This window comes from Scardinius erythrophthalmus (genome assembly GCF_964197995.2).
Source record: "Scardinius erythrophthalmus genome assembly, chromosome: 1".
NCBI classification, from domain to species: Eukaryota; Metazoa; Chordata; class Actinopteri; order Cypriniformes; family Leuciscidae; genus Scardinius; species Scardinius erythrophthalmus.
Genome location: NC_138221.1, coordinates 52754986 through 52773057, shown reverse-complemented (window position 1 = coordinate 52773057; position 18072 = coordinate 52754986). Strand labels below are relative to the sequence as shown.

The following is an 18072-nucleotide window of genomic DNA, read 5'->3' as shown; positions in this document are numbered from 1 at the left end:
TTAAATGACATGCTGTATTTACCTGGAATTACTGTAATTGTTTTCAGGGCACGGAGAACACGGAAAGTCCTCAGAGCGGATACATTCCCTAAGTCCACAAACTCTGTGACGTACCTGTGGATGAAGTAAATAGACTCACAATGCTTATTATCTTAAAACCTCACAATTATACCACTGACGAGGTGTACGTTCAACTTATTAATACATTTTGAATAATAACAACAGGTTCTAACACGTTTGCCTCAATCTAGATATTTCTGTACATCTGGTCTTTAAAATGAACATGATTTATGTCGTCCCAATGCACATTGATTAAGTATACTTCTGCTTTGATAGTAAGTTGTGACACAATGTTCACGTGTTAGCTCATTTAATTTATTACATTTAACAAGCAACAAAAAAATACTTTTTTTTTTTACAATGAACTATCATCCCGCCTTTTAAATCATTAATCCAAAACTAAAACCAAAAACTCTTTTTTTTTTGGTGGATAAATCCTTGAAAATATGTACGAAAGCTTTGTTTAAGTCCTTTAGGAGTATTTATGGCTCAAGATAGTGTACATTCAAATCTCTTTTATCGACATGACCTTTAGGCATATTTTTGAAGAGTCAGTTTTGCAGAGTCTTCTGAGGAGTGTCGAAATTGCTGGGGTAAGAGATATGTTCAGTGTAGACTATATTTAGCTTGAGTGCAACAGTCGATCACAGAAGCCAAATGGCATCATTATGTGTATACTATGGACCAATAGCAAGTGAGATGCCTGTGGGGTAGTTGGATCACAGCATTGAATTATGATGTCTGTGAACTTCAGGCGACTGATTTCATGTGAAAGTAGTACAGGAGCCACGAGAAACACATTGTACAGTTACTAAAGTACCGTGAGAAAGTATTGAGAAAAATAAGCATTGATGAAATGTGTAGTTTTAAAATAGTCCTGATTCCTGTAGCACAATCAGTAGAGCTTGGTGCTAACAGTGCCAAGGTCATGGGTTCAATTCGTAGAGACTATTAAAAAATGTGTACTTTGAATGCAACGTAAGTCACTTTGGATAAAAGCTGGCAAATGCATAGAGTAAATCATAAATCATAAATCTAAAAACAAAAATAAGCTACAATGGGAAGCTAAAATATTCATCAACAACCTGTTGTGTTCATACACTTTATATATTGAGGATTCACTTGACTAGACATCAGGGGAAATACACAAGAAATAACATTTATTCATTTTTTTCTGATATCATGCATGACTATATATACTTACCTATATACATATAAAATACTTTTAGCTATTAGTACCAAGTAATACTATGTATAACAGCAGATGGAATCATAGAGGGAATAATAATAACTGTCTATCAGGACAGTATCGGGACCACAAAAGTTCTTGTACACCTTCAGAACTACAATCAAACCGCAGCCTTTTAGTGTTCTGAGGAGGGCCAAAGTGTGAAGCTGCTAAAAATAGGCCTGGTAAGTGTTCTCGCTTTACAAGTGGACAAACATTTTCATTCAGCCAGGCTGTGGTAGTAAAGGGAGGTGAGGGTAGACCTTGGGGAGGCGTATGGAGAAGCTGAGGAGGGCTGTCTACAGAGGACCAGGCCATGCAGGCAGCCTCATTACACTTTTGGTGATGCTGTAAACACTCTGAACTTTGACCTCTCACATCTGAGTGGGTATTTTCACAATGCCTTTGTGTCTAATGTGGTTGCCACATACCCTGACTGAGCAAAAACTGATTAGTCGCACACTACGCTGACTATTTGGAATTGCATCTGATTACGGAAACTACTGTTAAAAATAAAGCTGTAAATGGTTCCAGTCCTCTTCTGAACAATCCATTTGCATTAAAACCACAACTCTAATTAACATCTAACATTTTTCATCAATAAATTTAGAGCCATAACAAATGTTTGCACTGGCTTGTTTAGCCACTGATTTTACATTCAAGTTATATTCAATCACAGTCATACTTACGCCATGCTGATAACCATGAAATCCAGCCAATTCCACGGGTCTCGTAGGAATGTGAAATTACCCTTGCAGAAGCCTCTGGCCAGCACCTTTATCAATGCCTCAAAGGTATAGATGCCAGTGAAAACGTACCTACGAAGATCGAAATTGTACAATAAACAATCAAGGTCTATAAATGTGTCTCTATAACATCCACTTTAGGTATCAGGTCAGCTCATTTTGTGTGAATTTTATTTCTGTCAGGACCACTATCGTCAAATACGATTGACACTTAGCATACAGTTTGGATTGGCGGTATGGTTCTGTTCTGGGCGAGAACTCCCTGCGCATCCATGCAGCCTAGCATGGATAAGAGAAGGGAGAGCAGCAATAACCCACCTTAGGGTAAACAGAACAGAACCAACATGAATGTATGCAGATCATTAATTCAAGATTTTAAAGTACAACATAATTTGAGAATTTATTCTGATTCAAGGGGAATCATAATGCCAAATCATGACTGGGCGAGAGGAGGAGCTGGGGATGTAGGAGGGTAATTAGCTCCTGAGAAACGCGATAGCAGCTGATAATACTGAAGGAGCTTATACAGTATATGTATACAGTGATAGGCGTTGTATTCCTATAGGTAGACGTGGATCATCTGAGAGTCAGCTGATGCGAGCTTAGTCTGCAAAGCGTCACGAGAGACGGTGTTACGGAAATACATACAGCATGTTGACAGGCAGGTAGAACATCGTATCATTGCATTTGGACCAAATGCAGTGAGTGGACGAAAAACTTTAGGTCCTGAGACTTCCACAGAAAATATATGTAAAAAAATATATATATTTAGACCACCTCTATTTTTGATTGCTATCAGGATGTGAAGAGAGTTTCAACCAGTATAACAAAAGTGTTCATGAAAAACATTATATCATTGGTGGGGTTGTGTATTTGAGGAATGTTGGATAGATTTTGAAGAAATGGTGCAACTCTTACTCTACTGTTTTGCTCCAGGATGGAGGGTCACTCAGTGTCATGAAAGCACAGTTTGACAAGATGGTTAACATGATGAACAAGCTGAACAATTTGTTGTGAGTAAAGGAGAACTCAGAAGGAATGATTTGTGCCTCTAAACTAAACAAAAACTCTGTCTCTGAGCATTACACAAACCTAATATGTCTAACTTAAAACATGGAAATCAAAGAACAGATGGAGAACATTGTTGACATACTGTATATATATATATATATATATATATATATATATAATATGACTATTTCCATGGGTTATATTGAATATAAAGGATATGAATGTATGAGTATTCTTATGGCTACTCGTCGAACAGGGTTGAAGGGACTTAGAATGTAGCAGGCAGGTTCAGCATTGAATCTGAATATTGTTTTCCCTTTGGTGACCACGATGAAAGTCTGAAAAACAAAAAAGGGACAGAACACCTCTTGTGGAGTAACTATTATTCTGATAAGCCAGACCTGTAAAATATTGTTGACATCACTGGTATTTTACTTTTGCCACTGACTTTTTGTGCTTTGTAGAATGGATCCAACTCTTCAATAGGAACATTGAGGAGCTCTGGTGGAGGGTCTCCATAGATGAATGGTAGGGACTTTCCTGCTTCCAAATCACTGCTGGGTTTGGGCAGATCTTCTTCAGCCACCTCGATATTCTGGGCCTTCATCTGTTCCTGCTCGGCGGCTTCTTCTGCCATCCGCCGCTCGATCTCGGCGAGCGACTCCAAAGTGAAGGGGCGGAACACATCGATACCAGTGGGAGGGAGTAGGCGTGCCATCTTGACATTCTGCTGAAGGAGGGCTGCCACCACTTCGGGGTCTCTCAACTGTGCCCTGCAGGGATAGAGAAAGGTGGTCCATTAGAGAAAGGTGTGGTACATTAGTAAACCCTCTCTGAAAGTCATCACATGAGATATTAGACCGTCTGTAATTCCTTGTACAACATTATTCATATTCAGTCATGCTAAACAAGTATTTAACAATTAAAGGAGAACTCCGGTCAATTTTAACATTGAGCTCATTTTTTTGTACATTTGGAGTGCTGTCAATTCAGAGAACAACGACAAAAATCGGTGTTGCCTACACCGAGTTATTCTATTTTTAAAATTTGCACCCTGTTGACTTCAATGGGGCAAGTACTAAACCTGCTTAACATCCTTGATGTGTCATTACAAGTGCACAGCTAATGTGAGTGATTCCTTCAGAGTGATCACGGTGAATCTGACTGCAGTAGATGTGAAAGATATGAATAAAAATGATGTTATTTAAGCCAGCACAAATACCTGTGTTTACATCCTGTTTTCGGTTGAAGCCCAAATAGTCGATTGCTGAGTTCACCCGCATAGGTTTAGTTACCTATGATCACGCGCGTGAACTCGACAATCGACTACTTTGGGCTTCAACCGAAAACAGGATGTATTCACTCGTGATCACTCTGAAGGAATCACTCACATTGGCTGTGCACTTGTAATGACACATCAAGGATGTTAAGAGGCTAAAAGCAGGTTTAAAACTTGCCCCATTGAAGTCAACAGGGTGCAAATTTTAAAAAGAGGATAACACGGTGTAGGCAACACCGATTTTTGTCGTTGTTCTCCGTACTGACAGCACTCCAAATTTACAAAAAAATGAGCTCAATGTTAAAATTGACCGGTGTTCTCCTTTAATTACATTTCTGTCAATTAAAAAAAGGAAATTATGAAATTACAGCTATAAATAGCATCTGTCATCACATCTTAGTTTTCTGCAAACATAAAACGTTTTTTTTTTGTATGTCTCAGAGTTAGAAATAGAACAGGATATTTGGAAATAGTTTAAATAATGAGTTAAATAAAGTGAGATTTTATACACTATAGCCTTTTAAAGTTTGTGTCAGTAAGAAATCAATACCTAAATATATTAAACTGATAAAAATTGATCAGATTGACACTAAAGACATATACATGATCCTTCAGAAATCATTCTAATATGCTGATGTATTATCAATATTGGAAACAGTTAATATTTTTTATAACCTGTGAAACTTTTTCCTGGATTCTTTGATGAGTAAAAAAAAAGAAAAAAATAACAGCATTTATTTAAAATAGAAATCTTTTGTAACTGTATACACTACCGTTCAAAAGTTTGGGGTCAGTAATTTCTTTCTTTTAATTTCTAGTCTTTCGAGTAATTTTCAAAATGACTATTTTTGTTCAGCAAGGATGTGTTCAATTAATAAAAAGTGATTATAAGAATAAAAAGATTTCTATTTTGAATAAATGCTGTTCTTTTTAACTTTTTATTCATCAGTGAATCCTGAAAAAAGTAGCACAGGTTATAAAAACATAACTGAGCATCAAATCATCATATTAGAATGATTTCTGAAGGATCGTGTGACACTGAAGACTGGAGTAATCATGCTGAAAATTCAGCGTTGCATCGCAGCAGTACATTGTATTTTAAAGTATATTAAAATAGAAAACAATTATTTTACATTTTAATAATATTTCACAATATTAGTGACTGTTTTACTGTATTTTTGATTTTGAAGAAATGCAGTCTTGATGAGTATAAGAGACTTCTTTCAAAAACATTTCTTTTGAAAGGCACTGTATATAAAATGTCTTTTTTTTTTGCTATGTAAATCCAACTCTTCATATAGTGAGGTGACTATTTCTTGAAATTTTGAGATATATACAGACAAACTTACGAGAAACTAAATATTACATGTAGGATCTTTCCTTTTTCAGTACAATGAAATGTGTAAATTAAGGCAACAATGAAAACTTTCATTAAAACAGAAATCAAAGCATTTATATTCTACAGTTTTACTAAACTGTACATCATTAAAATGGAAATACTCTAAAATTTGCACAGCACCGCCACAACAAACAACTATAATTGAGCTACACAAAAAATTAGCAATCGCGACAAATAGTCGCAATTAAGTTACATATATTGACCAAGTAACCTGTTTTAAAGTTTTCAAACTTACAGTTGACGAGGCCATAGTTTTAGTTTAGGTCTGACTTGGTAAGGAACACGGTTCCTACTCCAAAACTCCGACAGGTTTATCTTTCGCTTAGGCATGGCTGACAGTTAAAAGCTCTCGAAAAAATTGAAGAATGCTATGTAGACTGTGTGCTGAAGTTTGTGGGCTGCTTTTTTACTTCTAGGTCCAGCTGGACCAGGATGAGACCCTGCCCCCTCAGAGAAACGAATCAATTCAGCACACAAAGATTCTATTGAAGGCGAGATCAGTGTGTTGTTTACAACTGAATAAGTTTCCACTTCAGAAGATTTGTCCTAGACAACTCTCTGTCAAATGTGATCACTAAATGAGAAGAAACATACGCTGTGTTGAGAAGTGTCATTTATCAGACACACATGTATCTAATTATAAAAGAACAAAGTTCTGATTTTAATATTGCATCACATTATAAGTACAAAACAACATTTATCATCATTATTTGAGCATATTTCCCATGCTATGATGTGTGACGCCTTACATTTCTGCATAAAAATCATTGGGTTCTTATATGTGAAAAATCAATAAAATTGCATCACTACTGTTCAAGTGGCCCCATTCAAGTCTTTTTGCAGACTCCTTAACTCTCAGCGAGGCAGTGACTCACTGCACATGAACGTACATGGAGTGAAGAGCACTGGTAACTTCCCAGAAGTTGTGTTTTGGTGCCAAATCCACCCAGCAGGGAGCCGCTTATAAAAGCATTTCTTACATCCTCCCCTTTACTACTTTTGAAATACATTCTGTAATTCAACCGCATTTGATCACAGATAACTCACTGACCATCTGATAAACACAGCACACAAAAATATCAAAACAGCAAGGCCCAATCTGATTGGCTGTCTCTACAGTAGTGAAGGTCAAAAAGTCACTTTTTGCATTGTTTATTCATGCCATCATATTTTTGAAAGATACTGGAAGGATACTGTATATTCCTGAGCACACCTTTATTTGCCTTGATCCAAGAAATATATCTACCCCCAAAAAGTAAAAAAATGATTAGGGATGTGATCTAAACATTATGGTTGATACCAATCATTATTTATATTTTAAAGCCAATATCTAACAATACAAAACAAAAATGCTCACCTTAACATGCATTTCAAAACCATTTTCCTATACAAAGGAAAACTAATTTTCATTTTAAACCAATTACAACTTTAAAAAGAAATCTTTTCTATTCCACAACCATTTACCTACAGCTAAATTGACAAAACGTTTCACTTTTCATGTAACAAAGAACAGAGAAACAAAATGCCTATGTCTAAAAAATTGCACCAGATCTGAGTAAATATTTTATTTGCATAAAAGGTCAGTCGATTACAAATAATGTACCCCACATGATCACGTCGTGGCTGTAATTTATTGTCCAATGTTTGGTGACACCGAAATCTTTTAGTCACTAAATGTGCTTAGAACATTTATGGATCTCTTTTGAGATCTGCCCACTGACTGATCCACGTGCAGGGTGTTGAGACCTGTGTTTATGCCGCTCCTTAAAGCGCTGGTCAGGGTCATTCCACTGTTACATAACACAGACTAACCAGTTCTGACAGGAATGTGCCTCTAATGAGGCCTACAATGTTCGGCTTCTGGGTTCTTCAGATTGCGCAGAAAGTGAATTTAATGAATTTGTTATGATTTAGAGTGTGGTTCTGTGAAGTTGGGAGGGACCGAAGCCAAAGACTCATGCGGTACCTCAGCAGCTGCTGTAGGCCATCACCTCGTATGGCGTCGAGTTACTGGTGACTCTACTCATTCCTGTCGTGTGTTTGCTCGCTTACATTGTGCGATGAGCAAGTCCCGCCTCCTGATAAATTCCTCCCGCCCACTGCTCGATCATCCTGCGGGGTCAATCTGGCTTTTACCCAGACCAAAAAATAAAATAAAAATACACACTTCCTATCTATCTATCTATCTATCTATCTATCTATCTATCTATCTATCTATCTATCTATCTATCTATCTATCTATCTATCTATCTGTCTATCTGTCTGTCTGTCTGTCTGTCTGTCTGTCTGTCTGTCTGTCTGTCTGTCTGTCTGTCTGTCTGTCTGTCTGTCTGTCTGTCTGTCTGTCTGTCTGTCTACCTACCTACCTACCTACCTACCTACCTACCTACCTATCTATCTATCTATCTATCTGTCTGTGTACGTGTATATATATATGTATATGTGTGTGTGTGTGTGTGTGTGTGTGTGTCTGTGTGTGCGCAGAATGAATTGAGAATGAACGGTAAAAATTCACATGAGTGGAGGAAATGCTTCCATTGCAATATGATTCGCTGTTCAAATAATAAATCCGGCCTCTTATTTTCGTGCACATTCCACATCAGTGAATGAGTCTGAATGAACAAATAATGATGTTAATAGAAAGCCTAAATAAAGTAAACTCACCCACTTTATGTCATGTCAAAAACACCTGAAATGACTTGAAAACATGATCTGTGAAGGTTTTTTTAGTGAGCTTGGTGAAATTAAATGGTGCATCTCTGTGTCTGTTAAACTCATGACACCTGCAGTGTTGACCGAGCTTTGATGACTGATTATCTAAAAATAAGTTGACTATAAAAATGAACAGCTGAACATGAGCTCACAAATAAAACATGTAATCTGAAATTTGTTACTTTTTTGATAGTCCGAGTAGCGTTTATATTGTAACATTAAGTGTAACATGAATCTGGACTTTGCCCCCTTATTTCAGAACACTATTGTACACTACAATACTATTATACACAGTATACTGCACACTTTTGTCCAGGACAAACTGCAGCTCATGTCTCTTTTAACATTCTGTTCGTGTTCTTCCTCTTCCTCTTCCTACTTTGTCTGCATCAGTGATGTGGCCTTGGTGAAAGGCCACATCAAGGATACATAACAGCCTTCTGAACCCTAAAATGTCAAATGGGACACTCTACAGTGTTCTACAACGGCCTGCAAATGCTCATCAAGTGCTCCATTTGGGACAGGGCTTTCGAGGGGACTGTAGACCAGTTAGATTGGGTTACATGTACTGGACCTCAACTGTTCCCTCCTTCAAACACGCTCCTGTCAGGTTATTTTTCATCTCAGGCTGCCAGAGATGGATGATGACTGGTATTTTCCCACAACTATTGGGCTTCAGTGCGCCAATCTGGTCTCCTTCTGATCACGCACACTTGGGTTTGCGCTTTCTCCCTCTCTTCATCGGTCTCTCTCTCAAAAGAGAGATCGAGAGTCAGAGGGGCAACAGCAGAGTCTGAATAACAACTAGAAGACTCTCTGAATATATATAAGCGACATGCTTTTTAGAAAAGGAACATTTAAAACATTAAAAAGAATTAGGGAGAATCAATAAAATATGAATGATTTACCACCATTGTAAGAATTAAATGTAATCAAGTAATCAAAAAAGTAACTGTAGTCTGATTATGTGTATTTTAAAATGGAATATGATATAAGTACAAGTAGGCCTACTTATTTTTTGGAGTCTGATTACGTCCAGATTACATGTAATCCATTACTACCAAGCACTAATATATATATAATTAAAAATATGCTAAATTTGTAAATAATATTATAAATATTTTTACTTACACTTTTAATCAATTTAATGCGTCCTGAATAAAAGTACTACACATAAACAAAAAAAAATCTATATAAATAATATAAATATAAATACTTCGATGCATACACCTGTCCACACACATTATGATTAAATATGTCCATATAAATTAAAGATGGCAATCATGTTGTAGCAGTTTCCGTTTATCTCTTTTAAAGGAATGGCATAAACAGAATGTCCCATCGATGGCTTTTAAAGGATTGTGTCACTGTCAGACTTAGTGACAGCCAACCGGGCCACCAGAGCTCACAGTCAGCAGATCAGAGACACGATTTCTGCTTGTGCAGAATCGCTATGCACTGTATACTGCGAAGCCAGGGGCCCCGAGCTGAGACCTGAGAACTAGATTCTCCCTGACACAGACGCAATCCAAACAGCCCATTAAAGTCTGATACATCCAACCTAACAATAAACAGACAGGAGTGAAGATCCAGATGGCAACATGTTCAACAAGTGTTTTCACCCGGCAGAACAAGGCATTAGTTATATAGGGCCAGTGTAGGGTCAAATGAGGATATTGACTGTGCTGACAATGCCTCAGGAGCACAAGGTCTAAACTGGATCAGTAACATCTAGTGTTTTGTCGTGTAACATGGCCTTCCAATTCCAAAAAGCTGTTGGAGATCATACCGGTCTCAACACAACATTTAGAATTTTAGTCAACGTACTGTAAAGTCTCGAAATCCCATCTTCATTAGGATGGAGCAAATGTAATCCGAGTATAGCGATAGACGGGACAAAAAAAAATGAAAAAAAAAAAGGGAAGGGAAAGTGATGAAATGGATAAAATGTAAGTTGGAATGCTCAGACATTGGAATTCTACTGTTAAATAATTTAAGCCAATCGAACTGACTTTTTATGAAAGTCACATACATTTTCATGGTCATCACAGTTTCATTCCCACCATTTTTTTTGTAAATTTCAAATTACATTTTAAAAAATATTTGGGAAAAATGGAAGTCTAAAATGCTAAGGCTAATTTCATAGATATCATTTTACAGAATGTATAATATACACAATAAACACAAAGTTTTTTGTAAACAAGTAAAAAAAAAAGAGTTGGATAAATAACACTATGGGTCAAGTGTAATATTTGGAAACCTATAATTAAAACGAATAAATTAAACAAAAAAATATTAAATAATGAAAAAATATTATTAAATTACTAAATAAAACTAATTAGATTTAGAAATAAAAATTAAATGTATTTTTATTTGAATACTAATATTTTATATCATATATTATATATATATATATATATTTAAATAGCCTATAGATAATATTAAGTATAATATATAATTTTCATACAATAAATATTGAAATGATTTGTTTATTTTATACTTTCTTAGTTTAAACATGTAATAGTTAATATTTGTATAATGAATGTTTATAATAAGGTAAATGGTATGCATGTGAAAAATAGCTCAAATAAATGATGACGGTCAGGTAAAAAGTAAAAAAAATATATATATTTTTAAAGTTAAAATCATTTAGCCCATAGAACATAAAAGTTGAATTAACACCCATTTGTCTGCATCTGTATGCATCACAGCAGAACTTCAATGAACAGAGCAGATAAGCAAAACATATAGACGAGTTAAGGAGATACCAAATGTAGCCTATAGTTCATTCACATTGACAGATCTGCACTGACTCAGGACGTGCCAGGGAGGGCAGAGCAGGGCAGTGGGGTGGAAGTCTACAGTGGGAGGTGAGCAACACTAGACTGTCTCAAAGAAACAGGTGTTTGTTCCGGAAACAAAGTTGCATGGCTTTAGGTCTTTGGCTCTATTGCAAGGATCATTAGAGAGGCATTGAAGGAAACCACAGGCACGTACCATTTCAAAGAGTGAGGTGGGGGTGGGGGGGAAGAGGGGAGGTTTCAAAACAGGATGTTTGTAGAGAGGTGCCGATGTACCGTATCATGTGGAGGACTGATGGCAGACCATATTTCTGAGCCTCTCACACATTCTCAGTCTCTCACAAATAAGAGATATTACATAATGCAAAAGGGAGCAGCAGTCAACAAGCAGTATTGCAATACTATATCTGATTCCTCTACAAGGCTTCTTTTTTTTTTACCAACAACACAGCAGAAATTGTAAACTAAATAAAATAAGTGCATTTACATTTCTGCACTTAGCAGACACTTATCTAAAGCACATTCAAAACAAAGCATGCAACAACATAAGCTAGAATAAAGTTAACCATTACAATGATAAAATAGCTGTCCTCATTTCTCTAAAGTGAAATTACTTCTAAGCAACAACAACAAAAAAACCCTTGCTTTGTCAGGGAAAATACTTAATGCCTAATGTTAACAAAGTAAAAGACTGCATGAAATTGCTTGATGAGTGTTGACATATTTCTATTAAAACAAGAATTTTGGGTTAGGCTTATACCACCGTTTAAAAGTTTGGCTTCAGGAAGATTTTAAATAAATTAACACTTTCATTTAGCAAGGACACATCAAATTGATAAATTTGACAGTAAAGACATTTATAATATTACAAAAAATATATACAGTACCAGTCAAAAGTTTGGAAACGTTACTATTTTTAATGTTTTTGAAAGAAGTCTCTTATGCTCATCAAGCCTGCAGTAAAAAAAAAAAAAAAAGTAATATTATGAAATATTATTACAATTTAAAATAATGGTTCTCTTTTTTAATATACAGGGTGGGCCATTTATATGGATACACCATAATAACATGGGAATGGTTGGTGATATTAAAGTCCTGTTTGTGGCACATTAGTATATGTGAGGGGGCAAACTCCTCAAGATGGGTGGTGACCATGGTGGCCATTAAGAAGTCGGCCATCTTGGATACAACTTTTGTTTTTTTCAATAGGAAGAGGGCCATGTGACACATCAAACTTATTGGTAATGTCACAAGAAAATCAATGGTGTGCTTGGTTTCAACGTAACTTTATTCGTTCATGAGTTATTTACAAGTTTCTGACCACTTATAAAATGTGTTCAATGTGCTGCCCATTGTGTTGGATTGTCAATGCAACCCTGTTCTCCCACTCTTCACACACTGAATGGCCCCCAAGGTCTCCCGATCTGACCCCCTTAGACTTTTATCTTTGGGGTCATCTGAAGGCAATTGTCTATGGTGTGAAGATACGAGATGTGCAGCACCTGAAACTACGGATACTGGATGCCTGTGCTGGCATTTCTCCTGCTGTGTTGCTATCAGTGTGTGAAGAGTGGGAGAACAGGGTTGCATTGACAATCCAACACAATGGGCAGCACATTGAACACATTTTATAAGTGGTCAGAAACTTGTAAATAACTCATGAACGAATAAAGTTACGTTGAAACCAAGCACACCATTGTTTTTCTTGTGACATTACCAATAAGTTTGATGTGTCACATGGCCCTCTTCCTATTGAAAAAACAAAAGTTGTATCCAAGATGGCCGACTTCTAAATGGCCACCATGGTCACCACCCATCTTGAGGAGTTTGCCCCCTCACATATACTAATGTGCCACAAACAGGACTTTAATATCACCAACCATTCCCATGTTATTACGGTGTATCCATATAAATGGCCCACCCTGTACTTTAAAATGTAATTTATTTTTGTGATGCAAAGCTGAATTTTCATCAGCAAGTACTCCAGTCTTTGGTGTCTTATGATCCTTCAGAAATCACTCTAATATGATGATTTATGATCAATGTTGGAAACAGTTGTGCTGCTTAATATTTTTTTTATAACCTGAGATACTTTTTTCAGGATTATTTGATGAATAAAAAGTTAAAAAGAACTGTATTTATTTAGAATAGAAATCTTTTGTAACAATATACACTACCGTTCAAAAGTTTGGGAACAATAACTATTTTTTTTTAAGAAATTAGTACTTTAATTCAACAAGGATGCGTTAAATTGATAAAAGGTGATGGTAACGATTTATATCGTTCGAAATGTTTTTTATTTTGAATAAATGCTGTTTTTATGAATAAATGCTGTTAACGTTTTACTCATCAATGAATCCTGAAAAAAGTATTCCAAAAAAATATTAAATATTTAAATATTAAACAGCACAACTGTTTCCATCATTGATAATAACTGAGTATCAAATCATCATATTAGAATGATTTCTGAAGGACATAAGACACCAAAGACTGGAGTACTTGCTGATGAAAATTCAGCTTTGCATCACAAAAATAAATTACATTTTAAAATATATTAAAAAAGAGAACAATTATTTTAAATTGTAATAATATTTCATAATATTACTGTTTTTTTCTTTCTTTTTTTTTTTTTTTTTTTACTGCAGGCTTGATGAGCATAAGAGACTTCTTTCAAAAACATTAAAAATAGTAATGTTTCCAAACTTTTGACTGGTACTGTATATTTCAAATAAATGCTGCAAAATGTGTTGCAGTTTCCAGAAAAATAGTAAGCAGCACAACTGTTTTCAACATTGATTATAATAAGGAATGTTTCTTTCTTGGGCACCAAATCAGCATATTACACTCTAAAAGAAAAAGGCTGGGTTGTTTCAACCCATGTTTGGGTCAAATATGGACAAACATTATTTAAAGCATTATTTAGAAATCATGTGACATTGAACTGAAAACTGGAGTAATGATGCTGAAAATTCAGTTTGGACATCACAGGAATAAATTACATTTTAAAACATGTTAAAATAGAAAAAGCATGTGATTGATTGGACAAAAGTCTGAGTCGTGCAACTTGAGTCATCAATATTTTCGGTCATGAGAAAGACATTTTGAGCACAAAAGGGAACCGTCATCAACTTGTTAGAGTACACTAGCATAGCCTCAAAGCTAACAAACAAGGACCAAGAGCCACTAAACTGTCTTTAATGGATGACGAATAGAAAATAAAAGAGAAGCAAAAACTGACTGACTAAAACAATATTAAAGAATATACAACTGGACCTTACGAATTAGTTCTGACAGTGTTCAGAGATGACTTACAATGAATAATGTCTCCGCTTGTTCAAGTCATGACGATGGGAGCTTTTTTGAGCAAGCATTACAACAGTGTTCATGACAACACTTTGTCACAGCTACAAGTGGGCACTATACTAGTCCATCACCCCGCCGCCGCTGGGTCGCGCAGCCTCAACCGGTCTCTCAGATATGAAATACAGTACCGTTCATCCATCAGCGGCCTGTCATAAAACCACTCGTAGCTCTGATAAAGGGACGCCATAATGTGATTTTTAAGGGCCTTGGACACAGACAGCTTTTACTAAAGTCTCTCAGTCTCTATCTTCTGGTTCTCTTTCACATGCATCGCATTGTGTTCTCGTTTCTTTTTTCCCTCTCTCATGGAGTCATATCTCACTTCTACTCCAGCACACTTCAACACCCTGACGCTTGCCGATCGCCTCGTGTCTAGCGTCCTCACCTTGTGTGATTGCAACGTGCCGGAGCGAAATACTCCACGTATGAATTCAGATCTATAGTCGCTGTCCTCAAATCCTATTCTTGAACATTTAATGAGGAAAGCGAAACCATGTCAAGATCAACAGCGTCAGGCAAATTCTGCTAACACTGCACTGATACTAAGAAAGGACTCCAGCAATGTTAGGGACATGGCAGTATCCCTGCTCTTCTCTCCAGTGGCCTCTGACATTACTAATCACTCTAACAGCTATTCTGCTTTTTCTGATTATGTGAAATCATACTCGTTTAGCTGCTTGATGATGTGACAGAACTATGTAACTACTCTACATCTTTCTCTGTGGAAAGGCAATGTTGGCAAAGCATCATTCACACACCAAAACATGCACAGCTTTGCTCTTCGTTTCGCAACAGTAGCTCTAAATACATTTTGTTGCAATGTTGCGCCATTATCTGTAACTGTGTGATGGCCGTATGATTGAGATGTTTTGTGCTTTTCGTAGAATGTGGTCTTCATCTCACAATTTAATTGGTGCTACACACATACACACACAACACACACACACACACACACACACACACACACACACACACACACACACACACACACACACACACACACACACACACACACACACACACACACACACACACACACACACACACACACCGGTTTGCATGCTTTATGGGGACATTCCATTGACGTAATGACTTTTATACTGTACAAAATGTATATTCTATCCCCTTACACTAACCCTACCCCTAAACCTACCCATCACACAAAACTTTCTGCATTATTACATTTTCAAAACACTTCATTTAGTCTGATTTATAAGCTATTTTCCTCATGGCCCATGGGGACCAAAAAAATTCCCATGAGCTCAAAACTTGTATCACTATCCTTATAGGGACTGTGGCGAGCAGGATGAGGTCTGAGAGAACGAGGCCGGTGGCGTGACTGATAATGAGCGGCACCTGCGCGACGCACCGGTCTCGTATCTCTCACGGAGAAGTGGAAACATAAAAGGAGGATCGACAACAGTGAAGGACGAGAGAGGACCAGGCCTGGATTTATGTTGTGTTTTGTTTCTGTTTTATTGTATGTAGCAGCAGTTATCCGTGAGGGACTGCTGCCTTTAGTTTTGCATTTGTTTATTTTATTATTAAAGTCTATTGAACGTTCGCCGGTTCCCGCCTCCTTCTTCCCATAACAACGAACTGTGTTACAGGGACATTTAGTCCTCATGACGTAGGGAATACCAATTACACACACACACAACTCTCCTGGTCTCTTCAGAAATGTTATCAGGGTTAGGCACTCAAATGTCTCAATGGCTTATCATTCTGATAGACCCGCCAGGACTGTATTTCTCCAATTTCAGTTCTAGCAGCCAAGCAACCATGAGAATCAAGACCTTACCCAAGCAGCCAAGAACACACTAAACTCTAAGGCTAAACTCTACTGCTGTGACAAGCAGGGATCACTTTACATCCAATCGTGCAACCAAGAGTTTTATTTTCCAATGATGAAAAGGACAAAACATTTCAATCATACGGCCATCACACAGTCACAGATAATGGCGCACAACACACACTAACAGACCTGCAGGTTTTTTGTTTTTTCAAAAGTTTGGTGATGGTAAGAAGTCGCTTATGCTCATTAAAGGCTGCATTTGTTTAATCAAAAATACAGTAAACATAGTAATAATGTGAAATATTATTACAATTTTAAATAAATGGTTTCTATTTGAATATATTTTAAAATAAAATGTATTCCTGTGAAGCAAAGCTGTATTTTCAGCATTATTACTCCAGTCTTCAGTGTCACATGATCCTTCAGAAATCATTCTAATATGATGATTTGATGCTCAAGAAACATTTATTATCATCATCAATATAGAGAACAGTTGCTACTTAATATTTTTGTGAAAATCTTGATACATTTTTTCATGATCCTTTGATGAATAGAAAGTTAAAAAGAACAGTATTAATTTGAAATAGAAATCTTAAAGAGATAGTTCACCCAAAAAATGCTGTCATTATTTGGCTCAAGGTGTTCCAAACCTGTAAACCTGATTTTCTTTCTTCTGTTGAACACAAAAGAAGATATTTTGTAGTGTGTTGGTAACCAAAAAGTTGATGGACCCCATTGACATCCACAGAATTTTTTTTCATACTATGGAAGTCAATGGGGTCAATCAACTCGACATTCTTCAAAATATCTTCTTTTGTGTTCAACAAAACAAATAAATTCATACAGCTTTAGAACAACTTTAGTAAATGATGGCAGAATTTTCATTTTTGGGTGAACTATCCCTTTAAATACATCCTTGATGAGAAAAAAACATTAAAACTGATCTTTAAAAAATCTTACTGACCCCAAACTTATGAAGGGTAGTATACATATTTTTTACATTCAACTAAAATCATTAGGTTTTTCAAAAACTTGTGGAGTTCATGCAACTCGAGTGTTGCTGTTATTTAAGCAGAAGAGGGACAAACCAAATACTAAGACTTCTTTAATTAAAATTTCACTCAAAATGTTAGGCTGATAACATGATTAACAATAAAACCATTAAAAAAATTGTGTTAAATTAGAAAATATTAGCACTTGCACAAGTGGTCTCTGACTTAGGGACCCCACTCTTCATTTATACCAATGTCAGCACAGGCAAAAATTTGTGGCCATAAGATCTGAAGCTTCCAAGTGGGAAATGTATACCATTAATGCATCTTTATTAAGTAATCATGGTATAGATTTCAAGTGCTGAAGGGCAGCGTAGGAAGTGATGATCTGCCTTGTGCTAGGCATGCGTCTGAGTTGAACGGGCAAACTAATTCAATCCAGAGGTGAGAAACTTCATCGCCCCTGTGCCCCAGCAGTCTCAAGATGCCCATGTATCAGAGTGACCCACTGTCCCCGAAATGCTTTTGTACTCCCAAACTGAGAAAACTGAACATCCTTTGAATGTCACAAACAGCCGATAGCCTGGCTTTTACCAGGGAAACATCTCTAAACAATGAATCTGTTGTCAAACCCTCCATTCCCATGCACAACCAAGCTTGAGAAGCTGCCATGCTCTTTCAAAGTC

General features: G+C 36.5%; 1 protein-coding gene across 2 annotated transcripts in view; it reads right to left on the bottom strand.

Annotated features, from left to right (window-relative positions):
- Positions 1 to 18072, bottom strand: part of scn4ab (sodium channel, voltage-gated, type IV, alpha, b) — a 50477-nt gene that overhangs the window by 28361 nt on the left and 4044 nt on the right. Inside the window, exons 1-6 of one of the 2 annotated variants that reach the window (XM_081369021.1) lie at positions 5959 to 6101; positions 3494 to 3818; positions 3265 to 3383; positions 2953 to 3042; positions 1978 to 2106; positions 23 to 114 (exon numbers count right to left, since the gene is read on the bottom strand). In XM_081369021.1, the coding sequence (XP_081225147.1) occupies positions 23 to 114; positions 1978 to 2106; positions 2953 to 3042; positions 3265 to 3383; positions 3494 to 3818; positions 5959 to 6053 (850 nt within the window). In that variant the 5' untranslated portion in view covers positions 6054 to 6101. Of the gene's footprint in view, positions 1 to 22; positions 115 to 1977; positions 2107 to 2952; positions 3043 to 3264; positions 3384 to 3493; positions 3819 to 5958; positions 6102 to 18072 lie in introns of those variants that run through there. The other variant, XM_081369022.1, reaches the window with a different exon arrangement.